This window comes from Plectropomus leopardus, chromosome 1 (genome assembly GCF_026936395.1).
Source record: "Plectropomus leopardus strain MGB_pleo_1.0 chromosome 1, ASM2693639v1, whole genome shotgun sequence".
NCBI lineage: Eukaryota > Metazoa > Chordata > Actinopteri > Perciformes > Serranidae > Plectropomus > Plectropomus leopardus.
The window spans coordinates 1587721-1614505 of record NC_142176.1 but is presented as its reverse complement, the minus strand read 5'-3'; the positions used below and the strand labels follow the sequence as shown (position 1 = coordinate 1614505).

At 39.6% G+C, this 26785-nt stretch overlaps 2 protein-coding genes across 3 annotated transcripts in view; both read left to right on the top strand.

The window, feature by feature from the left end:
• Positions 1-239: 239 nt before the first annotated feature.
• On the top strand, positions 240-5549 carry LOC148190325 (uncharacterized). Of its 2 annotated transcripts, none has more exons than XM_088077452.1 (5): positions 240-380; positions 1794-2082; positions 3641-3952; positions 4024-4065; positions 5361-5549. In XM_088077452.1, the coding sequence occupies exons 2-5, from the start codon at positions 2007-2009 to the stop codon at positions 5414-5416; spliced, it is 486 nt and encodes a 161-aa protein (XP_087933578.1). In that variant the 5' UTR covers positions 240-380; positions 1794-2006; the 3' UTR covers positions 5417-5549. The 2 variants fall into 2 exon arrangements, with proteins under 2 accessions (XP_087933578.1, XP_087933548.1); XM_088077422.1 differs by having other exon boundaries at positions 244-380; positions 1661-2082.
• The window catches only part of LOC121938501 (uncharacterized), an 89653-nt gene continuing 63122 nt past the window's right edge, over positions 255-26785 (top strand). Inside the window, exon 1 of the mRNA XM_088077304.1 lies at positions 255-380. The gene's annotated coding sequence lies outside the window, so the exon portion shown is untranslated. The remainder of the gene's footprint in view (positions 381-26785) is intronic.

The window sequence follows — 26785 nt, the reverse complement described above, 5'->3', positions numbered from 1 at the left end:
CACCGTGAAATACGCGGTGTATCTCCTTCAGGAGACGCGTTAGAGTTCGTTTTTTACAGACAGACTTTAGTTTAAACCTGTCCGCGCTCACCGGCGGCGGAATGACGTCATAAAACAAAGCTCCGGTAAAAATATCCCGGTTTAAGCGGCGCGTTCACCGGGACAAGATGGCTAACTGTTACCTGTTAGCTTGTCAGAGACGACGCTGTTTTGTCGCGTCATGCGCGTTTGTGTTCAGAGGAAATGTTACGTGAAGAAAAACACCTGAAACACCTTTTCTGAGAGGATTTACCGGACACGACGGCAGCAGGACGACTCGGTAACACCGGACTGAACGTTTCTGCCGGACCTGACCACCGGGACACCGAGCGGGACACCAGGTGAGTCCGGCCAACACCTGTGTGATACGCGTCTTATCTACTTAAACTGTGATTTTCTGTTTTTTTTTTTTCTAGAGTTAGCCTGAGCTTATAACTAAAATATGAACGACACAATACAGTTCATCTGTTTTTATAAGGGACTGTTCTGTATTTATCAGAGGAGAGGTTTGTCTCACATGAAGTGTCAAGACCTGTTGGACATTTGAAAATGATATATTCTGTTTTTACAGTTTCTGGCTATAATAAGTGCTGTTATTTTGGATATTTTTAAGTTTGGCAGGCATGTTTTAAATAAAACATAAATTATACATACATTATTGTAACTGAATAAATAATGATAAAAATAATGATGATAAAAAACCAAATATTATTATAGTAATTATTATTATTATTATTATCAAAATAATAATAATAATAAACTGTATTTTAAAAAAATCAAGAACTTATAAAGTAACAAGAAAGTAACTGAAAATACCCCCCCCCCCCTAAAAAAAACCCAAACAAAAACAATTAATATTAATGTTATTATCTATTCTATTGTTATCTAATATTATGGCTAATATCTAATCATATGGTCATTTTTTGGTCAAATTTTCACTTATTTATTTGTAATTTGCTGAGTTGTTGCTCATGATGATTTTCTCATGTTTTTGGAAGAAATCAAACAGATTTTCTTGGGTTTCAGAAGTTTAAATGTTTGTGAAATATGTCTGAATGTAGCGCAAGAAATCTGACGACGATCCAGGCGTTTAAGGGTTAAGTGGACCTTGTTGTGACGATTGTGGGCTTTGTAGTTTTTTTCATGTTATTTGCAGTTTCCAACACTAATATGGATCTTAACTCTGTTCTTTGGTTGCATTTCCTTCCTGTTTATTTAACATGTTGTGGTATAAAGTCCTTCAGAGGCCAGTTGTAAGGTTCAGGATCAGGATTAGGATCCGGATCCGGATCCGGTCCAGGTCCAGGTTCAGGATCAGGGTCAGGATCAGGTTACTTTATATGTAGGTGGATTTGTTTTGCAGTATAAAGTGTGAAAGGCATCCACAGACAACATCCAGGACGAAAACATGACAGAAAGATAAAAAAACAAAAACAAAAGTGAGATAAAACATCCAAAAAATAAAACAGTTGAAGTGCGTCAGTGCTGCTAATCAAAATGTTAAATTTATAATAAATAACAATAAAACAGTAAAACTATAAATTAAAAAAAAAACTTCAATAAAAAAAGAAAAGGGGAACAAATAAATCCTAAAGTCGGGCTCTGAAATGGTGTTGTGCAGGTGCGTGCAGCCCTCCTCCTCTCTGCGTTCACCTCTGACCTGAAGCTTTTTTGGGGTTTGTTTTTACTGATTTTGTAAAATGAGGCGATGACACACTAACAGACTGAGCGAGTGTTACCGTGACCTCAAACAGAAACCGAAACACAGGATCGTGTTCAGAGAGGCTGATGACAGCTCAGATTCAGAACATCCACGCTCCTGAAAACTGAAAACTGATCCAGCAGAGAAATCAAAACTGGATCGAGGCGCTCGTCGTTTCTGAGCGCTCAGCAGCTCGATCGCCATCGTCCCGAAGTCTCTTCACGAGTTTAGAGTTTTTGAACCTGCCGATTTAATCCATCGCCAAATGTGGAGGACGCCTGAACAGACGGGGACGGCTGCTCTGTGCCTCGGACTCATCCTGTCTCACCTGGCCGGAGAAGGTACGTTTAACCCTTTGAAACCTGGATCATCACTACTTATTTTTAAAATAACGGGGGCTCTCCAGAAATTTTACAGAAAAATGTGCATGTATATTAGCATTTTCTGTAGTTCATTTCTTATTTTTATTTATTTATTTATTTATCTATATCACTATTTATTATTTATTCATTTAATTATGTATTTATGTATCGATCTGTCTATCTGTTTATTTATCTTTCTATTTATGTATTTATTATTCATGTATTTATGTATCTACTTATTTATTTATCAATTCATTCATGTATTTATGTATGCATCTATCAATTTATTTATGTATTTATTTATACATATTTATTTATTTATACATTTATTTATTTTTCCCTTTTTTTGCTTTTTTTTCTCAACAAATTTCTTGCTTATTTTGAGTAATTCCATGTTAGTTTGCTCATTGACTTTAACCAGTCTAATTTTTTTATAATAATATTTTTATTATTTTTTTAGTTAATTTTAGTTAATCCATATGCTCTGGTTTCAGAGGGTAAATTTTAATTGTCCTTTTAACCCTCTTTAACTCTGTGTATCTCTGTTTGCCTCACTGTTTAACTCTGTGTTTAACTCTGTTTAACTCACTGTTTAACTCTGTGTGTAACTCTATTTAACTCTGTCTTTAACTGTGTGTGTTTGTGTGTAACTCTGTTTAACTCACTGTTTAAGTCTGTGTAACTCTGTTTAACTCTGTGTGTCTGTGTGTAACTCTGTGTAACTCACTGTTTAACTCTGTCTTTAACTCTGTGTGTGTCTGTGTGTAACTCTGTTTAACTCACTGTTTAACTCTGTGTAACTGTGTGTAACTCACTGTTTAACTCTGTGTGTAACTGTGTTTAACTCTGTGTAACTCTGTTTAACTCTGTGTGTGTCTGTATGTAACTCTGTGTAACTGTGTAACTGTTTAACGCACTGTTTAACTCTGTGTGTAACTCTGTTTAACTCTGTCTTTAACTCTGTGTGTGTCTGTGTGTAACTCTGTTTAACTCACTGCTTAACTCTGTGTGTAACTGTATGTAACTCTGTGTAACTCTGTTTAACTCTGTGTGTGTCTGTATGTAACTCTGTGTAACTCTTTATGTGACTCTGTGTGTAACTGTTTAACTCACTGTTTAACTCTATACGTAACTGTCTTTAACTCTGTTTAACTCACTGTTTAACTCTGTGTGTGTGTCTGTGTGTAACTCTGTGTAACTGTTTAACTCACTGTTTAACTCTGTGTGTGTCTGTGTGTAACTCTGTTTAACTCACTGTTTAACTCTATATGTAACTGTCTTTAACTCTGTTTAACTCACTGTTTAACTCTGTGTGTGTCTGTGTGTAACTCTGTGTAACTCACTGTTTAACTCTGTATGTAACTCTGTTTAACTCTGTATGTAACTCTGTGTGTAACTCTGTTTAACTCTGTCTTTAACTCTGTGTGTGTCTGCGTGTAACTCTGTGTAACTCACTGTTTAACTCTGTATGTAACTCTGTGTGTAACTCTGTTTGTAACTCTGTGTTTAACTCTGTTTAACTCTGTCCTCTCTGCAGCCGGCGTGGTCAGAGTCGTGGGTCGGCCTGGTCAGCGGGTCACTCTGCCGTGTTCGTACCACTATGAGGACGCGGCTCAGATCTCGCAGCTGTCGGTTCAGTGGCGGAGCCCGAACAACGAGCTGCTGTGTCACTTCATCAAACACAAAGCGTACAGGAACTGCAGCGCCGGCTACGCCATCAGCTACAGCCCCGGCAGCATCTCGCTTATCATCCAGCACGCCGACGCGCACGACTTCGGAGCTCACGTCTGCTCTGTGAGCAAACGGCACGAGTTCTCAGACTGCAGCGTGGAGCTGGTCAGGACGCCAGGTGAGTCTGGCAGGTGGGGGGCGGGGCCTCTGTGAGAGCTGTGAGGTAACAGGATGTGTTTGTTTCTGTAGAGTCGGGGACCTCAGCGCCGAAGAGCGGCGGGAAACACCCAGGTACGTTCACATGATTTCTCCTCACGCAGAAAACTCGTCAGCAGGCGGTTTCCACTGAGTGATGAACTGTGATATCTCCTCTGATGGTAACATCCCAGTTACCCTGGAGACGGATGTTTTTTGTATTTTAGTTTATTTTTAAGGAGAAGGCATCCCATAATAATCAGAATCAGAATCAGGTTTTATTGCCAAGTACGTTTACATGTACGAGGAATTCCACTTGGTGTTTTGTTGCAAACAATTAACATAAAGGAAGAATAAAAATAGTAAATTTAAAAAGAATAAGACAAGAAAAAATATAGAAACTATACAAAGATATAAGAAATAAAAAATAGAATATAAAAGACAAAATGTATGTAGAAAAGGTGCAGTGGAGGGATGGTACAGCTGTGTTAAAGTTGCAGCGCAAACATCTTAAGTCTAAATAATAATTTAACCTAAAGTGTGCATGTAAAGAAATCCAGTTCAGTGTGCGTTAATAAACACATAAAAACGATTTATTTAATATAATGTTCTCAGACTCAGAGGGGGAGGAGTTTAGTTCATGATGGTGACAGCAGAGAGAAAGAAACTGTATAATAATAATAATAATAATAATAATAATAATAATAATAATAATAATAATAATAATAATGATAAGAATAATAAACAAATGAAAACAAATGAAATAAATAAAAATATAAAAGAAATATTTAAAAAGAAAAGGCAAAACAATAGAAGCATAAAAAAAAAAATTGTTTGTGCTGTTTTTTAACCACATTTCATTCAACAGGGCGATTCAACGTGCTTTACAGAGCAATAAAACATTAAAACATAATAAAAAAAATAAAGAATTACAATAAAAGAGTAAAGGGCTATATATATATTAGCAGTTTCCACTTGCACAGTTTTAGGGTTAATGGAAACCTGCCGAGTGTTTGTTAGTCGATATATTCACTGTTGGTTTTGGTCTTTTATGAGATTTATTTAAAACAAGATAAAAGTTGAGTGATTTCACTTTAAGAAGCCTTGATTTTCTATTGACTGCTTTTGTTTCTGGGGTGATCTTTATTATATTATATTATATTTTTATTATATTATATTATTTTTTATTATATTATATTTTAATATATTATATTATTTTTTCATTATATTATATTTTATTATATTATATTAGTTTTTCATTATATTATATTTTATTATATTATATTAGTTTTTTTTATGATATTGTATTATATGATGTTATATTATAGAAAGATATTAAAGAATCAAAGCAAACACACTTAGAAAATTAATGTGTGTCTTTGTCTTTTCAGGTCCCAGCTGGACTCTGATGCTTCTCCACACTTTGACATTATGTTTTTGCATGTAGAAGGTAAAGAGTAGAAATGTATATTTACAGTATTTATTCTGTGAATGTTGATACAAACAAACAAACAAACAAACAAACAAACAAACAAATGCACGCGCTCCAGTTTAAAGCTTGAAACATAACAAACTGTAAATCCAAACATAGACTTTAAATAAAACTTCTGATGGTGACAGCTGTTGCATATGTCTCGTGTGTGCGTGTGTGCGTGCGTGCGTGTGTGTGTGTGCGTGCATGCGTGTGTGTGTTTGGATGACACACACACTACAGACGCAGCCTCTCACATGTCTGCACATGAGAAGTGCCTCATTGTTTCTGCTGAGTGGAAACATCGGGGGAATTCAGAGCTTCCTATTGGACGGACTGCGTGTATGTACACGTGTGTGTGTGCGTGTGTGTGTGTGTGTGTGCGTGCATGTGTGTGTGTGTGTGTTTTGAGACAGTGGCGGCTGGGTCAGTGGGTTCTTTGAATTATTTTTAATTCAAAGGAGCAAACAGGAAATCCTTCATGTGTTAGCTGATTATATATTAATGCAGTTTATATAAATGTATGAAGTGATTCATGTTTGTGATATTTTCAGTCACAGTTTCACTCGTGCTCATATTTGCTGACGGCGCTCTGCGGCGGTCACGCTTCTTTTTCTTCTTCTTCTGCCCTCGCTGAACTGGCGGCGGTAACATTTCCAGGAATAGCTGCAGGAAAGATTCCTCGACAGACTGCAGGAGGCTTCAGGTTACGTAACCGAGCTTCCTGCGGCCAGAAACACGCTGCAGACGTCCAGAGACGACTGAGCTGCGTGTGTACGGGCTCTGGTGAGGCTCAAAAAGGCTTTGAGATTGTTAAATAGCGTTCACTGATGAATATCAGAGAATTTGGTTTTCTGTCAACACTTAAAATCCAAGAAAAAACTCTGCGTGTTTATGATCGTGTGGAGGATTTCTGTAGTTCGAGAGTCATTTTAGTTTGAGTTTGAATTTTTAGTTTTGAGTTTGAAGTTCATACAAGCTCAGTCTGCCCCTCATTTTTTTATATGCTGAACAAAAATGTACATACAATTTTAACTTTTGCTCCCAGTTTTTAGTTACAGATCTCAGACTTTTTCATGCACTTAATAGATATATTTCAAATTTTGGTGCAAATTTGTTAAATCTGTGTGAGCACTTCACCTCACTGTTGCTCCTCTAATTAATATTCTACATTCTCTATCTCTGTCCATTTTACTGCATCTTGTAAACATAATTTTGTGCTACAGTGATGAGGTAAGATAAAAATCAGATAATCATTTATTAGTTTGCAAAAATATCTATTGATCTATTTACTTGTTAAGATATTAAGAAGAACTGGGAGCTGGAATATCCTCAGAGGACAAAAACAAACTGAGCAGGTCATTAAAGCTGGTAAAACACTGAAAAAAGACATTTATGTCAAAAATCAGTTTCTTTAAAGCTGGTCAGCACAGCCAAGTTAACATTTACGCAGACCGTTTCTGTGACAACTTCAACTCCTGTTGTCTGATTAAAATATAATGTTAAAATGACCAAGATCCTAAAAATGTATTGGAAATAATTTGGCTTAAAACTGGATAAAACATCAGTTTATGTCAGCGTCTTGCAGACAGCCTGATGCATGTGCAATATGACAGACTGCGTCTTTGATTTCTCTGTTTGAACATTATCAGAAACATCCTGGATAATGGTTTAATGACATTTTAATGTGGAAAAGTAATATATATCTTTAAATTATTCAAAATCTACATCAAACTTTTTCTCTCCAGTGTTGTTTGACATCACTAATATATTCTGTAAATGCAGTTTTTATAGCTGCTCGATACGTCTAAAAGAAACTCATTTATGTTTCATATCCTGTTTTTTCTGTCTTCTCTGTATTTGCAGTGCGGACGCTGCAGGCTGTGATACTCATTTATTCCACTTGATGGCGATGTTATTGCTTTGGTATTTTGGTGCATACATTAAACACACAGTAAATATATTTAGAGGATTAAAAATAATGCAAATTATTTCCGTACCTCAGAAAAAAAACTATTAAAAATGCAAATACTTTAAAAACCTGAAACACAAAGGCAGATGAAGAAACAAAACAGTTATCAGCTGCTTCAGTCTGAACACAAAAGATACAGCAGAGAAAAAAATCATCCAGGTGTCACATTAACCCTTTCATGAGCAAATTGGCTTAATTTCTTTCAAAAACAGGGACAAGACCAAGAGTGACTTAAAGAGATGTAACTGAAAAATTAACAAGAACTTAATTTTAAAAAAGTGCAAGAAAATCACCTCAAAATAAGCAAAAAAAACCCCGAGAAAAAGTTCATAAAAAATAAAACAGGGAAAATACCTAATAACTTATTTTCAAAATCTATTAATTTTGAGTTTAGTATTCATTTTCTGTCAACAAATCCCATTTAAAAAAAAAGCAAAAACAAAAATGCTGTTTAACCCTTTAACGGGCATTGTAAGCACACTGTTGACATTTTTTTGCAGTCAAATTACTTTTCTAAAATCTTCTCAAAACCTAATTTAATTTTATACAGATGTTTGTATATGATGCATTTTAGTATTTTGATTATATTTGGGTTTTTTTTTCGCATCATATATCTTAAACAGATCTTGCACGAGATTCAGTATTTTGCATTTATTTTTATTTGTTTATTTTATTAAGATACTTTTATTTTCAGATTTTTATTATACAACATTGACTTTTTGTTTTTTACCATATATATATATTTTTTTTAACATTAGAGTCATTTATTTGTATGTACTTATTTTTGTCTATTTATTTTTCTATTGTATAAAGTTTCTTTTATTTACAGATTTCTGTTATATTGCATTGACTTTTGCACTTTTACCAATGCATTATACTGAGAATATGTTTTATTTTCCTTAAAAGTTGATGCGTTTCGTTAACATTCTGCAGTCTATAATGTTTTATTTTTTTGCAAAGGCATTTCTCAGCATGGCTGTTAAAGGGTTAAAGAGTCTCAAACGTTTCTTGTAACAACTGCTCGCTGATGTTTTTTTTTTTAACAAAAGAGGAAATAATTACTATATTGTACTGTAATGTGTATTACTATACTCCACATTAGGTGCTCGTTAGGTTTTGGATTTATTGACATTGAGAAAAATGACCAAATAATCATTAAAGCTGCTGAATTGAATACTTTTTCTCCACAAGGAGGCAGACAAACATAAAACTGGACTGACAGATCTCCTCACAGCTTCCACCACATCGGTGTGCGATCCTGTAACGTTATCACTACAAGAGTCCTGTTTCCACTTTACACACTTTAATCTGCGTCACTGTGAAACCTGCAGTTTAACGATCATCCTCCAGTTTTACTCTCACACACAGACAACAACACTCACTGAGATGTAAACAGCCATAAAGATTATCCTCCAGAATATGAGCTGAGAAAAAGTTTGAAAAAAAACCCCAAAATACGTATTTTCCTTTTACCTTTAGTGCTAATTATCAGTATAATAATGACAATAATTTTAAAAAAAACAAACTTTGTTTGTATAGCTCCTTCCATACAAGAAATGCAGCCCAACAAAGAAATGCTTTACAACAAAGAAATGACATGCACCGAGTGCTCCACATGAAAAATACATAAAGACATAAGAAAACCTGCATTTAAAAATAAAATAAGATGGGAATAGAATATATTTATCTGTCATGGAGAGAACCCATGTGATAATTCTAGTAAAAGTAAGATAAAAAATAAGAATAAAAATATAAGGCACAGAATGCATAACATAAAACCCACAGAGATAATATCAATAATAAAAAAGCTAAAAAAATGGTGTATAAAATGCAAAAAAATAAAGGAATATATAAGTCTAGATGGCTAGCGGCTGGGCCAAATCATAACAGATCATATGTACAGCTACGGCTTTGCATTTTACACCACACAATAGACCCAACTGTGAATAAACTTTTGTACATTTCATTGTTGTACAAATTATGAAGTCCATCTCTCTTTATTTTATCTAAAACTGTCAAACTAATAAAACCTATTTCTTCCCACATTTTTGCTCAGTTGACACCAAACTTACTGCAGGGCGTCATCCGACTGTCCCACACAAACCACCTACACGGATTTCTAAATAATCAAAAACTGAGCTTACAGTGTATGGAAATGTTCGACTGTATCATATACTTACAAATCTCACTAAATGTATCTTCAAGGTTCATGAATTTTTTTGACAAAATCTTGTTTTCATGGTAAATTAAGTGTGCAACAGTTCTGAATTTTCTCTCATAAACTGAATTTTTGACAGCGTTTTTAATCAATCTTTGTAAAAACAAATGATCAGCTTCTCTCTGCTGTCTAAATGAAGTCTGCAGATTTTTGTAGTTTAGTCTTGATAAGTGATTTTTTGGCAGCAGTTTGAAATCTGCCTGTCCATGCACAGACAGCTGATATCCTGCCCCCTGCTGGTCGGCTCAGTCTGGTTTCTCTCTCAGTGTGGAGCTCACAGGTCAAAGGTCACAGTGACTGACTTTTGACCTTTGAACACTAAAATCTGGTCAGTACTTTGTTGAATCCCAGGGTACATTTGTGCTAAATTTGAAGATGTATTTAGGAAAATTCAGTGAAATTTTAATAAAATCTGGTTTATATATATATATATATACACATATATATATATATGTATATATATATATATATATATATATATATATATATATATATATATATATATATATATATTTATATATATATTAAATGAAATAGAGTCTTCCTGTCATTTGGAACGACCAATAGCAGCAAAAGCCTCATTAAATTGAAAATAAAATATTTAATTTCTGTGGCTGAAATATTTATCACTAATACAGTATGCAGAAGTAAATGGTCATTTTTAATCATTTTAATCAGTTTTATGTGATTTACAGGAAAAATAAGTCAGTGAACTACATTTAAGAAGGAAACTGTGACATTGTAGAACAAAAAGATGATATCATTATTTACACTAAAAAAAACTTTGTTTCTAAACACTTAATATTGATGAGAACTTGCAAAAAAAAATAACTGAGCATGTTCAGGAAATTAATTTATAGAGAGATAAATCACAAATGCATGACGTGACATTTTCTAGGGCAACAGCCATCTAGACTAAGAGCGACGCTAAAATCACTAAACTAAAAAATTTAAATATGAATTTATGTGTGAAACTCACTTATTGTTTTAAATATGTGCTTGTTACAAATCATCAAGTCATTTAAGCGATATCACACGAGAGGGAGTGATGTTGCCTGCGACCGAATCACAGCCGTGATGATATACAATATAACATCACGACCTCGAGTGTGATATTACTTTTATACAACAGTTCTACGAGCATCTTTTATTAGTTTACAGTAAAAAGCGACAGATTATGATTTGTTTGTTTCTTTAATGATGTTTTTGGCTCCGCCGACACAAATAGTTTTGCAGCCGCTGAGACGGACAGCTGTTGCCTAGCAACGCATAAACAGTTTCCTGCAGGCTGCCGGCTAACCTGCGTTAGCTCGGTCTGCATGTTCTGCACAGAGCAGCTGCTGAGCGTCACCGACATTTATCTCCGTGTTTTCAGTGAAATCAGAGACTGTTAACGGACACTTTGAGATTCACGAGTTAGTTTGATCAGACGGTTCGTCTCTGCAGTGTGTGTCCGCTCACCGCCGTGACCTCCGTCACCTCCGGTCCCGGATCAGACCGCGTGTCGGTGTCTCTCGGGCTGCACGTCCTCGTAGCATCTGTAACAGCTGGTTTACTCCCGGTGAACGGCGGTTTACCAAAACTGGTCCGTCACAGCTGCCCCCCTCCTGGGCTGCAGCTGTTACTCAGGTATTTTCTGAGCGATGATGGCGGTCAGACGGGATTTCCTCGCTCTTCAAACACTGATACAATCTACGTAACGTTAGATAATCACCGACTGTTAGTGTGAACATAACTAACGGTTTAGAAAAGCTGTGAGGTTGAGAGACACATTCAGAGTTAAAAGTCCCAGTGATGTTGTACTGTATATCAGCACTCATGGACTTCCTCTCGACCAATCAGATTCTTTGTTTGGAACCAGCTGATGTATAATGACCTTTATTCATGTAATACAGCCCCGCTTGAAAAATACAGAACTGTCCCTTTAAGTTCAGAGTTTATGTTCTTTCCACCTCTGACTTCCTGTTTAAATCAGTGCAGCGGCCCTGAAACAACATGTTTGTTGTTTTATCAGCGAGGACATAAAAACAGCAACAACGTGAACGACATTTCAGCGGCTCAGAAGCTGCAGCGGCTTATAAAGAGACGTGTTTGTGGAGTGTGAACGGTTTCACACTTCACTGCTGCTTCATGTGCGAGGACGCGCTGGCGCTCGCTCGGCCCCGTCCAAACACATGACAGGATCCGTGTATCTTGACAGAGTTACAGCTGCTGTCACAGCAGTAAAAACCCGCCGGCTGTTTAATGGAGCTCTGGATCAAGTCTGTTTGTTCCATTTTATCTGCGTCTGCAAAAACCCCCACACCGCCGGCTCGGCCCAGAAGGCACGATAAACGGCCTTATGTCAACAGCAGGATGTGAGGTTTCCTGAGGACAACCTGGACGCCCGCCAGCGCCGTGAATGAAACCTCATGTAATATATGCAGAGGGTCTGATAGAGGCCACGTGAGCCGCATATTTCAGCAGCTCCAACCTATGGCACAGCTGGCTGCGTGCTCGGGGTCAAATGAGGCGAGGTGATTTGTTCCTGTCCTTAACTCACGTCGTGTTTTTCTCTGGAAAGATGAGGTGAAATTTAAGGATCTTTTTTTTCCTGAGTGATTTATAGACGCACGGACAGCTGAGGCCTCGTGTGACCTCTGTCAGGCTGCAGCATGTATACAGTACATGGTGTACAGTTTCACACCCAGCCGCTTTAAAGTATCTGCCTATTGTACTTTTATGACATTTAATACTGAACACCACAGGCATCTGAAAGTTAGGAAACATTTTATCAGCCTGAAAAATTTAATGTGTTGTTATAGATTAAACAACCAAAAAGTACAGTGTAGCCTGTAAAGTCAAAACTGTCTGCAGCATACGGAAGCCCATTTGTGCCAACGTAACAGTTCAAGATAACTTTATTTGTCCTGAGTAAATTAGAGTGAGCTGCCACAGAAAAATACACTCAGAGTGCAGAAAACACTGAAAAGTGCAACAGAAACAAGAGCAGACAAAAGGTGCAAACTTCAATTTTCTTCCGTAATCTTTTCTGTGTCCCCTCTGTAAGGCCACGCTGAGACGACAACTGAAAAGTCTTTCGTTTGCTTAAAAAAAGCGTCCATATTAGGGCTGTGCGCTGACTAAATATAAAAAACGACTATCGTTTCATAAAGTGCTATATTGTTTATTTTGTTTTCATCATCTGATAACGTTTTGCGTCCATCCGCGTGAATGAGCGACCGTCGACACAATCCACGACACCAAAACAAACCAACATGGAGAAGCTGGAAAGCTCCTGCTGCATCACGACGGAGCCGGTTCCTAACAAGCACGCAGCCATCGCATCATGTGACCTCATCGCATCATGTGACCTCACAGCATCATATGACATCATCGCATCATGTGACCTCACAGCATCATGTGACCTCACAGCATCATGTGACTTCATCGCATCATGTGACCTCACAGCATCATGTGACCTCACAGCGTCATGTGACCTCACAGCGTCATGTGACCTCACAGCATCATGTGACCTCATTGCATCATGTGACCTAGAAAAGACTAAAATTGTTTCCACTGCTGTTTTTTGAAATACGGGTTTCTCAAGATCGCCACCTGAAACACCACCTCACGCCAGCGTAACACGTTTTTGCAATAAATGGGAAAATTACGTGTTTCCATTATTTTATATTCGCAATTTCAATTTGCAGTGTGAGGGTTAACGGAAACCTGCATGTCATCGTTTATTTGTCACATGGAAATAATTCGAAGTACAATCCAGTGAAACGTGATCAGCTCCTTTGACTGAATGAGTCCTTTTCGTGTCTTTTCCATCGTTGGCTTTATCATCGTCCATGTTTCTGCAGAGTTCTGGTAATCCATTTTTTCTGGCTGTGGAGTAATTTCACTCTCCACACATCAACATGACAGTCCGTGCGATCGCTCCTGCTGGTGGCGCCGCCTCGGCTCGCTGAAACGTTGTATCAGTGATCCTCAGCCTCGTCTCATCTCCCAGAGTCCTCTGCTCTGTCAGTGTCCGGGCTTCAGCTGCTGCTCATTCTTCATCTTTTCCTCGATGTTTACGTTTGAAAACTCGACCTCGCCAGCTAACAGCTGCTTAGTTGGAAGTTTTAGGCAAAAAATAAGCGACACAATAATACGATGCTGGTTTATATTCCTTCAGCTCTGCCTGGTTTTACAGTTCGATTGGACTAAGAGACGGAGAGGGGCGTCTCTCTGGAGATCTGCCTCTACGCTCTTTGTGTCCTGATGTGGACGTTCAGTCTTCACTCTGAGCAACAACCTGAGAGCAAGCTAAACTCTGCACCGGCAAATGAGCGGCGAGATCTTAATCCTTAATCCTATAAAACCTGATTCCTGCTGGGAATTAACATCAGAAAAAAAGGCAACGAGCAACTTCAAAAGAAGATCTGTAAAAGTTAGGAGGAAATTTACATAAAGAATAGCAACACAAAAGAAAGATAAAAAGAATCAAACAAAGAAATAACCTTATCATAATTTTACATGCATCATTATAATGATTTTTTGGGTAATTTTCAACAATTTCCTCCGTCCCTCTTTTTCCTTTTCAGTATTTCATTTTCTTGCCAATATCTCACTGCCTTTTGTCTTTGTTTTTGAAAAAAAGCAAACCAATTTTTCAGGTTTCATTTTTCAAGTTTCAGAGGTTTAAATACTTGTGAAAGGCAACTAAAAACAACATAAAAAAATGATATCAATCCAGGTGTTAAAGGGTTAACCATAATTCATTTACACATGCTATCGATATGTTTATGATTCAGAAAATCTCCACAGTGTCCCTTTAATCACGAGCTGCCTGAGTTCGTCCTCGTTTGTCGTGATGAATTTCAGCCCAGCAGCTGTCGATTACGAAAACCTGAAACAAACAAAACGTAAATGACACGACGTTCGGCGCGTGGCTCTCTTTAGCTGCCGTACAGACTGTTCAGCGATGGCTGCGAGCTCGGCCGAGCCGTACGGTATATCTGAGGACACGGAGTTCACGTCCTCAGAGCTGCATGTGGTATGTGAGACGGGGGTGTGGTTCACAGCCAGAGGAGCTGAAACCATTTCTGCAGTATTTATAGTCGGACTCACAGATCGAAAAGCGTTTCTGTGTCTCCTTCTGGAAACAACATTTATAGATATTTTCTGTTTTTGCAACTTTACTGGAGTTTGTTGACGATAAGAAAAATACAGAACAACAGTGAAACTGTATCTTCACCATATCAGCGCAGTGACTGTGAGGGGTGTGTGTGTGTGAGTGTGTGTGTGTGTGTGTGTGTGTGAGTGTGAGAAAAGTGGGAAAATCTGACGTCTTTTGAAAACATGATCACAGCCAAGCGGCACGTGCAGCTGTGTTTTCACTGAACGTCGTATTTTCACTATCATCAGATATCTGTGACGCTTCTGCGGGGAGTTATCAGGACGCTGCGAAAAAACCAGACACACAACACACACACAGCTCCTTCAGCTCTACTGTGGGGAGAGGAGCAGGGAGGAGCAGGGAGGAGCAGAGGGGAGCAGAGAGGAGCAGGGAGGAGCAGGGAGGAGCAGGGAGGAGCAGAGGGGAGCAGAGAGGAGCAGAGAGGAGCAGGGGGGAGCAGGGGGGAGCAGAGAGGAGCAGGGAGGAGCAGGGAGGAGCAGAGGGGAGCAGAGAGGAGCAGGGGGGAGCAGGGGGGAGCAGAGAGGAGCAGAGGGGAGCAGAGAGGAGCAGGGAGGAGCAGAGCACTCAAGGACACTTGGTATTTAGTCTGAGCTGCTCGACCGTCCAGCACAACAAACCTGCCAAAAAAACTGGAGCAAAGGTTCTGGGAAAAGAAAAAATCAACAGAGAGAGAGAGAGAGGAGTTTTCCAGCTGCTGAAACTGCAGCAAACTGAAGGAAAAATACTCCACTGAGTTTAAACACTGAGGTTTAACAATCAACTGCTCAAGAGATTATGTGAGCAAAAATCCCCAAATACCAGAAACATCCTACAATCTGAGAAATGCTGCAAAATCCAAGAAATGTCCTAAAATCTGAGATGTCCTAAAATCCTAGAAATGTTCTAAAATCCTAGAAATGTCCTAAAATCTGAGATGTCCTAAAATCCTAGAAATGTTCTAAAATCCTAGAAATGTCCTAAAATCTGAGATGTCCTAAAATCCTAGAAATGTCCTAAAATCTGAGAAACGTTCTAAAGTCCCAAATGTCCTAAAATCTGAGAAACGTTCTAAAGTCCCAAATGTCCTAAAATCCTAGAAATGTCCTAAAATCTGAGAAACGTTCTAAAGTCCCAAATGTCCTAAAATCCTAGAAATGTCCTAAAATCTGAGATGTCCTAAAATCCTAGAAATATTTTAAAATACAGAAAAACGTCCTAAAAATTCTAGAAATGTCCTTATATTGGAGAAACGTCCTAAAATCTTAACCATGTGTGGGGCTGCAGTGATTGGCCCCTGACCTCCTGTCTTTTCTGCAAAAGTGGCCCCCAAACAAAACCGGTGAGCTGTCCCTGAACTACAGGATGGATTTAAAGTAACCTCAACATGTTGACTGGTCTTCGTTACCGTTGTCTCTGACTGAACGTCCGCAGAGGAATGGAAAGTTTCGTTATTTGGGTGAACTGAGCCTTTAATGTGAAGCGTGAAATCCAGCTGATCCTGATCCGCTCTGACACTGTTTTTAACTCTCCGATAAGACACGAAACAGCACGAAACAACATGCACGTCACCTGAGGACGACTTTCTTCTTCTCTTATCTCATTTGACGCATTTCCTGTTCAGACTGAGTCATGCTCTGTCTCTCTGTCTCTGTCTCTCTGTCTCTCTCTGTCTCTCTGTCTCTCTCTGTCTCTCTGTCTCGCTCTGTCTCTCTGTCTCTCTCTGTCTCTCTGTCTCTCTCTGTCTCTCTGTCTCTCTGTCTCTCTCTCTGTCTCTCTCTGTCTCTCTGTCTCTCTGTCTCGCTCTGTCTCTCTGTCTCTCTCTGTCTCTCTGTCTCTCTCTCTGTCTCTCTCTGTCTCTCTGTCTCTCTCTGTCTCTCTCTGTCTCTCCGGAGCAGCAGGACTGACTGCATGAAGTAACAGTACTAGTAAATATATTATATAACAGTATTAGCATGATTTAATAGCGGTTTCGGTCGCAGAAAATCATCACAGCACGAGTTGTTCTGTTTGGATCGAAGCCCGTCGTGTAAACTTTCATCAGACTTCTCACATAAAGACCATGAAGACAGCAGCCGGGCAGCGCGCGGACATTAATCACCTCCTGATCCGCAACTTTCCTGGAAATGTGTCGTAAAGCTTCGATTTACAGCTCAGAGAGAAGTCGGCAGTGTCCGCCGTTGATGGATGTGGCGTCAGAAGCTGCACGCCGCCCACATGGACACACATCCGAAACGACTCGAGCTTCGTCCTCCGCACGGCCTGAGTTAGTTTTATTGTTTCAGAGTTTAGAGGCAGGACAGTGATACGCAACTGACGTCCCGCGGACCAAATCTGACACCCAACCATTTTCTGATTCGTAATAAAAATGAATTGTTTTTGTACTTTTAGTCTCCTTAAGGTGCCAGAGTGCATAAAACAGCGTCAAAACAGAGCTTGTTTACCAAAAAAGGACTAGTGGAGGATTCCCCCGACAGAGGTCCTAGCTGAGACCCTGATGTCCTAAAATCCTAGAAAGTCTCACAATCCGAGAAGCATCCGCAAATCTGAGAAATGTCCTAAAATCCTAGAAACATCCAATAATCCCAGAAATTTCCTTAAATCCTAGAAATGTCCTAAAATCCTGGAAACATCTTTAAATCCTAGAAATTGTTGTTGTAAAAACAAGTACATTTATAACAATTCAGCACATTTATATGTATTTTATGTTAATTTGTTACGTTTGTTTTACAAAGTTAGGACAGAAATGTTCGAGCCTGACGCCTGCATCGTCCTCCGTACGGTGAGTAGGACACTTCATTAATTCAACGATGGTACTGGATCGATGTCGAGTGTCGACTGACGGACAAAGCTCAGGTATCAGCATCGAAACTGAAAAAGTCAAGAAGTCAAAAATCGGTTCATCCCTCGTTTGGACAAAAACAAAATCCTTCTAACAAACACGGACCATGAAGCAGGGCTGGGCGATAAAACGAGAACGATATCAATCGCGATATAACTTTTCCTCGATTGAAATATGAGCCGTAGTCGATAGAATGTTGATAGAGCGCACCCCAGCCACGTCCACTCCCAATCATTGTCCGCCAGTGTCTCAGCATGTCCACTCCGCTCCCTCTCCACCGATGTCTCCACTGATGTCCCTTCCGATGTCTCCGAATGTTCGATCGCTCTCAATTGCCGCCGCTGTCTCCACCGAAGGTCCGCTCTGCTCTCATCCTCCAGCAGTGTCTCCGCCGGTGTCTCCGAATGTCCGCTCCGCTCTCATTCTTGGCCAGTGTCTCCAAATGTTCGCTCGCGATCATTCTCCGCCGATGTCTCCGAATGTCCACTCACTCTCATTCTCTGCCAATGTCTCAACTGGTGTCTCCAAATGTTCGCTCGCACACACACGCAGACACACACACACACACACACACACACACACACACACACACACACACACACACACACACACACAGACACACACACGCAGACACACACACACACACACACACAGACACACACACACAGACACACACACACACACACACACACACACACACACACACACACACACACACACACACACACACACACACACACACAGACACACACACGCAGACACACACAGACACACACACACGCAGACACACACAGAGACACAGACAGACACACACGCAGAGACACACATACAAACAGATTCAGAGACACACAGACACACACACACAGACACTCACACACACAGACACACACACAGACACGCACGCACACACGCACACACACACACACACACACACACACACACACACACACACACACACACACACACAGACACGCACGCACTGTGTGAATAAGTGAGCACCTTTCGGCCGACCCCTAAATTATGCAGACAGACATTATTAAGATCGTGTCATATGTGGACATTTACTGCTCCAGAGAGAGACAGAGTTACATAACCATGTTAAAATATATCAGGAGTCACATGCACACACACACACACACACACACACACACACACACACACACACACACACACACACACACACACACACACACACACACACACACAGACACACACACACACACACACACAGACACACACACACACACACACACACACAGACACACACACACACACACACACACACAGTGAAGATGGCAGTGTGATTCGGAGCCATGTGAAGAAGTCTGTGGACGGCAGGACAGAAAGCTCCACATGTAACCAGCAGGAGAGGCAGAGACATGATGACATAATACTACTACTACTACTGCAGTACTGACACCAAAACACTGTCACCACCTACTATTATTACTACTTTATCGATGTATTTAATCTGTATTTAATCTGGCACTCTCACTGAGATTAAGATCTACTGTTAAGGAGAAAAACTGTAAAAATGAGGATCAGAAATACTTTATTGATCCTCAGGAGAAACTGTCCCTCGTTACAGTTTCTGATACCAGCAGAGTAACAGCCAGTAGAAATAAGTACCAGTACAAAGTACGTAAAAATAGAAATACAGTAAAAGTAAAACAATTAACACGTGTATGTAAATATTTAGATTCAAAACTACAGTGTGACTCATTACTGTTATCATGCTGCGTCCATGTGACTAAATGACGTTATTTATTTATTTGTGTATTTATTTATTTATTTGTGTATTTGGTGTTTTATCTTTGACCCATCCCATGTGGGATAAGAAGACACATTTTTATACAACCATCTTTCTGCTCATCGCGCGTACAAAACAAAACGTGAAAAAGGAAGAGAAACACAAACTTAAAAATTGATTTAAAAAACAAAACAAAACACAATATTCTGAATAAAGATGGGCATTTTAAGTAATTTCCATATTGGAGATTATTTTAGATTATTACATTATTTACAAAAACCCAGGAACATTAATGAGAATGTTAACTGGCCAACAAGTGCAATTTTACATTTCATTTATTGAATAACCAGGTTTTAATTTGCCCATTTAAGCATAAATTCAGAGTCAGCATAAGAAAAGGCTTCAAATTGTTTAGAATATGTTTGAAAACTTGTTTTATATATATTATTATTATTGGTTTTTTTTGTTTAAAAAATGTGTTTGCACAGACATGAACAGAAAGAATTAATAACACCAAACCAAACCCAAATCCTGCACAACTCGTACATGAAATATAACTTCATCTTCATGTTTTTTTTGAAGTATCTTTATGTTCATTATTGTTGTTGCTTCCTTACTTTTATCAACCCAATATCAGCACCTTGTTGACTTTGTATTTAAATATATGCACCACATGGTTAATCAAGGGTTAAAACAAACAAACAAACAAACAAAAAGAAAACTCAGATTATGTTTTCCCAAATAACACATTTTATAAAGTTAACGTAAATTATCTGTAAATAAACTTTAATCTGGCAGATGCTGCAGGACGCAGAACGTTTTCATTTTATTTCAGTTTTTTCTGTTAATAATCTGTTTACTTCGTCAGAAAGCGTAAGAAACCGTGTTATTAACACGATGTCATCTACGTATTTTTCCTTTCACACGATAGCTGCAGTTTCAGGATTTAACTTCTTTGGCGAAATCTTTAAATTGCCAACAGTGTGGAGAACAAAGCATCGACCTGTTCGACCTCTGCCGAGCGAGCCGTCTGTGTGCCGCTGCTTCAGATTTAGAGAATTATTCACCTCGGACTCAAAACGTCTGTAAGCTGAAAGATCCCGATAGTTCAAACCAAAAAGCCTCAAAGTCGTTAAAGCTTCTGTTGGCTGATTTGAACTGATTTCTTTGTTTTAACAGTAAGTTTCAGACACGACCTCGACTTACAAAACTCTTTTTGCTTCTCAACAAGAAGCCGTTCACTGCAAACGGCTCATTAAACTGATGCCTTTGTAAAAACACCCTCAGGTCCTCACTTTGGGATTTCAGTATTAGATTTCTATTAAATTTAAGACACTAAGTAAAGTTTATTTCTTTAGTTTATTTCACAGATGTTAAAACATAAAGTTCTTCACATTAAAAATGAATTATTCAATAAAAGCAATAAAAAGGTGAATAACAACAATAAACAGAGAAGGGCTGAAAAGACAAAAAAACAGCAGCAGCAAATAAACAAGAAAAAAGACAAAAAAATGGGTCATTAAGATAGATAGATAGATAGATAGATAGATAGATAGATAGATAGATAGAGATACTTTATTGATCTCAAAACTGAGAAATTGGGGTGTAGCAGCACCATGCAGTAAGAACAGAGAATAAAGAGCAAACATTATTAATAGAATATAAAGGAATACGCTTAAAAACCTAAAAACTAAGAGACTGTACATATATACATATATACATATATACATGTGTAAAGTGCAGAACAGTATCTGAATAAATAAAAATAACGTCAGCAGTGCAGAGTGACATGGAGCTCAGAGCAGAGTTTAAGGAGCAGACAGAGGTGAGTTATTGTACAGGTGGATGGCTCGTGGCAGGAAAGATTTCCTGTATCTGTCCTTTCGACAGCGAAGCTGAATCAGTCTGTTGGAGAAGGTGCTCCGCTGTCGGTCCAGTGTGCGGTGGAGGGGGTGCTCAGCACTGTTCGTGATGGCGAGCAGTTTTTTAAGTGTCCTCCTCTCCACCACCGTCTCCACGGTCTCCAGCCTGAAACCCACCACAGAGCCAGCTTTCTTTATGATTTTATTAAGTCTGCTGGTGTCACTGGCTCTGATGCTGCTGCCCCAACAAACAGCAGCGAAGAAGACGGCGCTGGAGACAACAGACTGGTGGAAGATCTCCAGCATCTTGCTGCACACGTTGAAGGATCGTAGCTTCCTCAGGAAGTAGAGTCTGCTCATCCCCTTCTTGTACACAGCGTCAGTGTTAGATTTCCAGTCTAGTCTGTTATTTATCACCACACCCAGATATTTGTCGGCCTCCACCTCCTCCACAGTCTCCCCCCGGATGTTTAAAGGCTGCGACGACGTCCTCTTCTTCCTGAAGTCGATCACCATCTCTCTGGTCTTGTTAACATTCAGCCTCAGGTGGTTATGTTCAGACCGCTCCACAAAGTTGTCCACCAGGGACCTGTACTCCCCCTCCTCTCCCTCTCTCATACACCCAACAACCACCGAGTCATCAGAAAATTTCTGCAGGTGGCATGACTCGGAGTCGTACCGGAAATCAGTGGTGTATAACGTGAAGAGGAAAGGCGAGAGCACGGTCCCCTGCGGAGCTCCTGTATCACCGACCGCCACATCAGACACGACGCTGCCCAGACGGACAAACTGTGGCCTGCCTGTCAAGTAGTCAGTAATCCAGGAGATCACAGAGCCACTGACACCCATCAGCTCACCCAGCAGCACTGGCTGGATGGTGTTGAAAGCACTGGAGAAATCAAAGAAAGTGATCCTCACAGCGCCTCCTCCACCGTCCAGATGCAAATGAGCTCGTTGCAGCAGGTAGATGATGGCGTCATCGACTCCAACATGGGGCTGATAGGCAAATTGCAGAGGGTCCAACAAAGTCCTCACCTGTGGCCTCAGCTGGGCTAAGACCAGGCTCTCCAGTACCTTCATCACGTGAGACGTGAGAGCCACCGGTCGATGGTCCGACAGGTCCGGTGAAGTCGACTTCTTGGGGACAGGAACCAGGCGTGACGTCTTCCACAGCAGCGGGACTCTCTGCTGACTCAGGCTCAAGACGCCTTTCATAAGTATTTACACCTTTGAAAGAAAACAGGTTTGATATCTTTAAAACAAAAACATGGTAGAAAAAAGCAATGAACAGCTTGGCAAGAAATGTCCCACGAATAGATATTATTAAATTAAAAAATAAATTAATAAATAAATACAAAACAAATGTGGGCATACTGTCCAGAATTTATTTATTCTTTCAACCTTTCTTGACTTAATTTTCTCCTTTTCTGACATTTAGTTTTTATTGCTTATTTCAAAATTGTATTTTTTTTTTTACTAATTTCTTGCTAATTTTTGAGCCATTTCTCGTTAAATAGCTCATTGCCTCCTTCTTATGTTTTTAAAATAAATTCAAAGTTAAAGTGAAAGCACCAGCTGTAAGAGTATTAGCAGGTAAACATTAGTATAGGCAAACTAACAGTGGAATTAATAGCAGTAAAACATTAAAATCACCCAAATAATTTGGTAACTATTGAAAGTATTTAAGACTTGTTTTGAATTTGGTGAAATATCATCTTTGTGACCTAAAAACCAGTAAAACAGTGATCAAAAACATAAACATAAAAACCTTTAACCCAGCAGCAGCTTCACAGTTTATCAAATCATAATCAATATAAATGATGCGTTTATTTAAAGGATGCCGACGGTCATAAAACAAACATGCAGAGTGGTTCCAGGATCAGATCTGGTCCAGACCGGTCCAGGTTCAGACCTCCTCTTCCTGTCTGTTGTGAACTCGAGCGGACCCTGAAGCCGAGCTGTTTGTTCAGAGCGGCCTCATTCACTGATAGCTGGCTCCGTCTCACATGTCCTCACATGTCCTCACATGTCCTGCTGTACAAACAGTTTGTGACTCATTCAACTCTGTTTCTATTAAAAGCTCTTTGACAAAGTAAAAATGCAGCCTGGTGACGTTCGAACAGAGCAGTTTGTCCCTGAAAGCTCTGCAGAGAAGATGCTGTTTTTATCTCCGTTATGATTCTCCAGCAGCTGAAGTGCTCGTTTGGTATTTCACTTAGTACCTCAAACTTCACCGCTTTAATAAGATTACTTTGTGTACTATTAATAGCAAACTGTTTTGGCACTTTTTATACAAAAGTGATTTACTTCACCGTTTTGGACGAACAGGGAGACATAAACTGTGCCGGTGGAGGTCGGGCTGCTTTGGAAACTTTATAGGCAGGTTTCTATTACAGATTTGAATAAAATTTTGCAATTAGTTAGAATTAAAATAGGAAAAAAAAGATATTTAAATGTAGTTTTCTGGGCGTTTTTCCTTTTGTTTGGATAGTATCAAACTGGCTCCCCTTAGCAAATGTTTTGCCACTTTTTATTAATTTCTTGCCAAATATTTTGTAGGACACTTCTTCACTTCTTGGCAAGTTGCCCTTTATGCCCCCCCCCCCCCAGATGTTTTCAGAAGAAATCCAAAAAATGTTCTCAGAGGCTTATTTCCTCTGAAGTCGGGTCCACTGAACGAGTGATGTCATGTGACTTCTCCTCTGGTGATAACAGCCCAGTAACCATGGCGACGGATGTTCAAAACATCAGCAGCTTTATTTCTATTGCAGCCACCAAACTAGCCGTCATTATTTCCAATCCAAGGCCACGTAGGCGAGTTATGGAGCCGTGATGGAAAGGTGAGCCCACGTATGAGGGATTTCTGGGAGATGTAGTTCACGACTTCACAGAGGAATTGTGGCTGAAAAACTTTCTCAGAGTTATGTGATGCAATAACAGCTCTTATAGCTCCTGCTGCATCATGAGGGAGCCAGTTCCTACTGACAAGCATCATGTGACCTAGAAAAGACTAAAAAGTGTTTCCACTGCAGTTTTGCAAAATATGGCGTTTTGAATGCCAGCCTAAAAACTTATATGTGATATATAGTTTTTCTCTAAATCTACGTGTTTCCACGAGGCATTTTTTTTTTTTTTTTTGCATTTCAATTTATGCATTTTGAGGGTTAATGGAAACCCTCCTGTAGAGGCACAAACAGCTTTTGGCCCCTCAAACACATTTTTGGCCCATTTCTTGTTAAACTGCTCGTTGCGCTCTTCACGTGATTTTAGCAGAAATGACGGCAGTTTGTTCGGGCGTAAAAGGACTAAACACAGACGTCCTCGGTGCGAGCCCGCTGACATGAAGCGGATCTCTGGAGTTAACGAAGCTTTGTGTTAAATCCTCTCCGGTGGGCTGCCGTCGACGCTCTGAGCCGATCGGTTGTCCACCGCTGCTCCTTTTAGCCGGCCGTGACTTGCACTTCCACTCAGCCTCAGACCACTAAAGCCACGAGCGCTGGAGTGTGTCACATCCTGTCGGTGATAACATTATCCTGGATCAGACGCAAGAAAGAAACCCTCGCCGCATATTTCACAACAATGGTCCCTTTACATCCACTCATTCTCGCAGGTAGAACCAACAAAGGCTTCATGCACATTCGTCTGGGCCCGAGCGGACACGTGGACACAAACTATAAACCGGTCCACTAACAGTCTCTGCTGAAACTGTTTTTAATTCATTAAAAAGCGCAAAAATAAATGTCCTCACCCTTGATGTCCGAACAGCTCTGTTAAACAAACGTGAAGCTTCACTTTAAATTCAAACTACAAATTAAATTTACACCCACACCAAGATGTCCTTACACAAAAAAAAATGTCTTCTCAAGACAAAAATGTCAGAAGACCAAACTGCTCTAAATATTCAAAAATGTCCACACAGTGTAGAAATGTCCTCAAAAGGCAGAGATGTCCCCACAATTTACAAAGGTCTAACAAATGCTTCCACAATGCAAATATGTCCTCACTATGCACAAATGTCCTCAAATGGCAGATATGTCCTCACAATGCAGAATTGTCCTCAATGTGCAGAAATGTCCCCAAACGTCAGATATGTCCCCACAAATGCAGGAATGTCCCTGTGGTCCAGAAATATCCTAAAGAGACAGAAATGTCCATACAAAGTAGAAATGTCCTTGAGATGCAAAAATTCTCCTATAATACAAATATGTCCACAAAATGCAGCAATGTCCTCACAGAGCAGAAATATTATCAAAGATAGAGGTGTCCCCATAATACAGAAATGTCCTTGCAGTGCAGAAATGTCCTCAAAGGTAGAGGTGTCCCCATAATACAGAAATATCCTTACAGTGCAGAAATGTCCTCATAAATCAGAAATGTCCCCACAACGCAGAAATGTCCTCTGATAAAGTGAGATGTCCCCAGAATGCAGAAATGTCCTCCAAAAAAGTGACGTTCCCACAATACAGAAATGTCCTCACAGTGCAGAAATTTCCTTAAAAGGTTGAGATGTCCCCAAAATGTAGAGCTGTCCTCATAATGCTGAACTGCCCTCAGGGCTTCTCACAATTCAAAAATGTCCTCAAACGCAGAGATGTCCCCACTACTACAAATTAAAACTAAATGTGTTCTCACACAGACGGAGTCCCGGCTCACAAACAGACCATGTTTTTCAGCTTCCTGTTCAAACTGAGACAATTCATTGATTTCTGTTTCAGCCATTAAAGTCCACCATAACAGATCATTAATAACCAAATAAATACATACAAATGTCAAATAAATCAGAATGAAATGAAATGAATGTAAGTATATAAGGATTCAGCCGATCCTCCACCTTTGGCCACAGTGCAGAAGCCGTATGAAAATACAGCAAACAAAGGAAACTGGCATCCCACAGAGTTCATGTTTAGGCTTCAAAATTAAAGTGCTGAAAACGTAAAGATTTTTTTGCCACATTTTAACATCCAGGGAGCAAAAGGTCGAGAGCAGCTGGTACCTGAGATTTAATGAACATCCTGATAATCAGCAAGCTGATATATGGTTGTAACTCTGATCTCAGTGTGAGACAGCCTTTGAGTGTGTGTGTGTGTGTGTGTGTGTAATGCTTGAACCACATAATCCCATTCATATGTAATTAAAAAGGCTTCGAGCAGCCGCCCTCCTGCAGAGTCGGTGGATGAAGAGCTGCTGATTGATGCTCCGTCAGCTCTAATGAAGCGAGAGATTAACAAACACATACGCACACACGCACACGCACACACTGCAGCTCTGCAGGCGTCTCTCCTCGGTGTCACGCCGTCCACCGTCCCCTCCAACTCCTGAGGACAGTCAGCTCAGACGCTACGACACTTTACAAACGTTGACACAGCCCAACGCTTAAATCAGCCTCTATGCCGACGATATCCTGTTCTATCTTTCATTTATGCCAAACAGTTTCAACAAAGTGACTCCTTTTTCACACCGTCCCTCCACCTCCTGATGACGAGGTCAGCTGAGATACTGCGTCACTTTAGAAATGTCAGTATGACACGTATGAAACATACAAATGTAACGTATTT

What these genes read in the sequence shown, in the direction of transcription:
- LOC148190325 (XM_088077452.1), top strand. Translation starts at nt 2,007, where the DNA reads ATGTGGAGGACGCCTGAACAGACGGGGACGGCTGCTCTGTGCCTCGGA. An exon ending in GGAGCTGGTCAGGACGCCAG is followed by an intron (nt 3,953 to 4,023) that starts GTGAGTCTGGCA and finishes TTGTTTCTGTAG; the next exon opens with AGTCGGGGACCTCAGCGCCG. An exon ending in GAGCGGCGGGAAACACCCAG is followed by an intron (nt 4,066 to 5,360) that starts GTACGTTCACAT and finishes TTGTCTTTTCAG; the next exon opens with GTCCCAGCTGGACTCTGATG.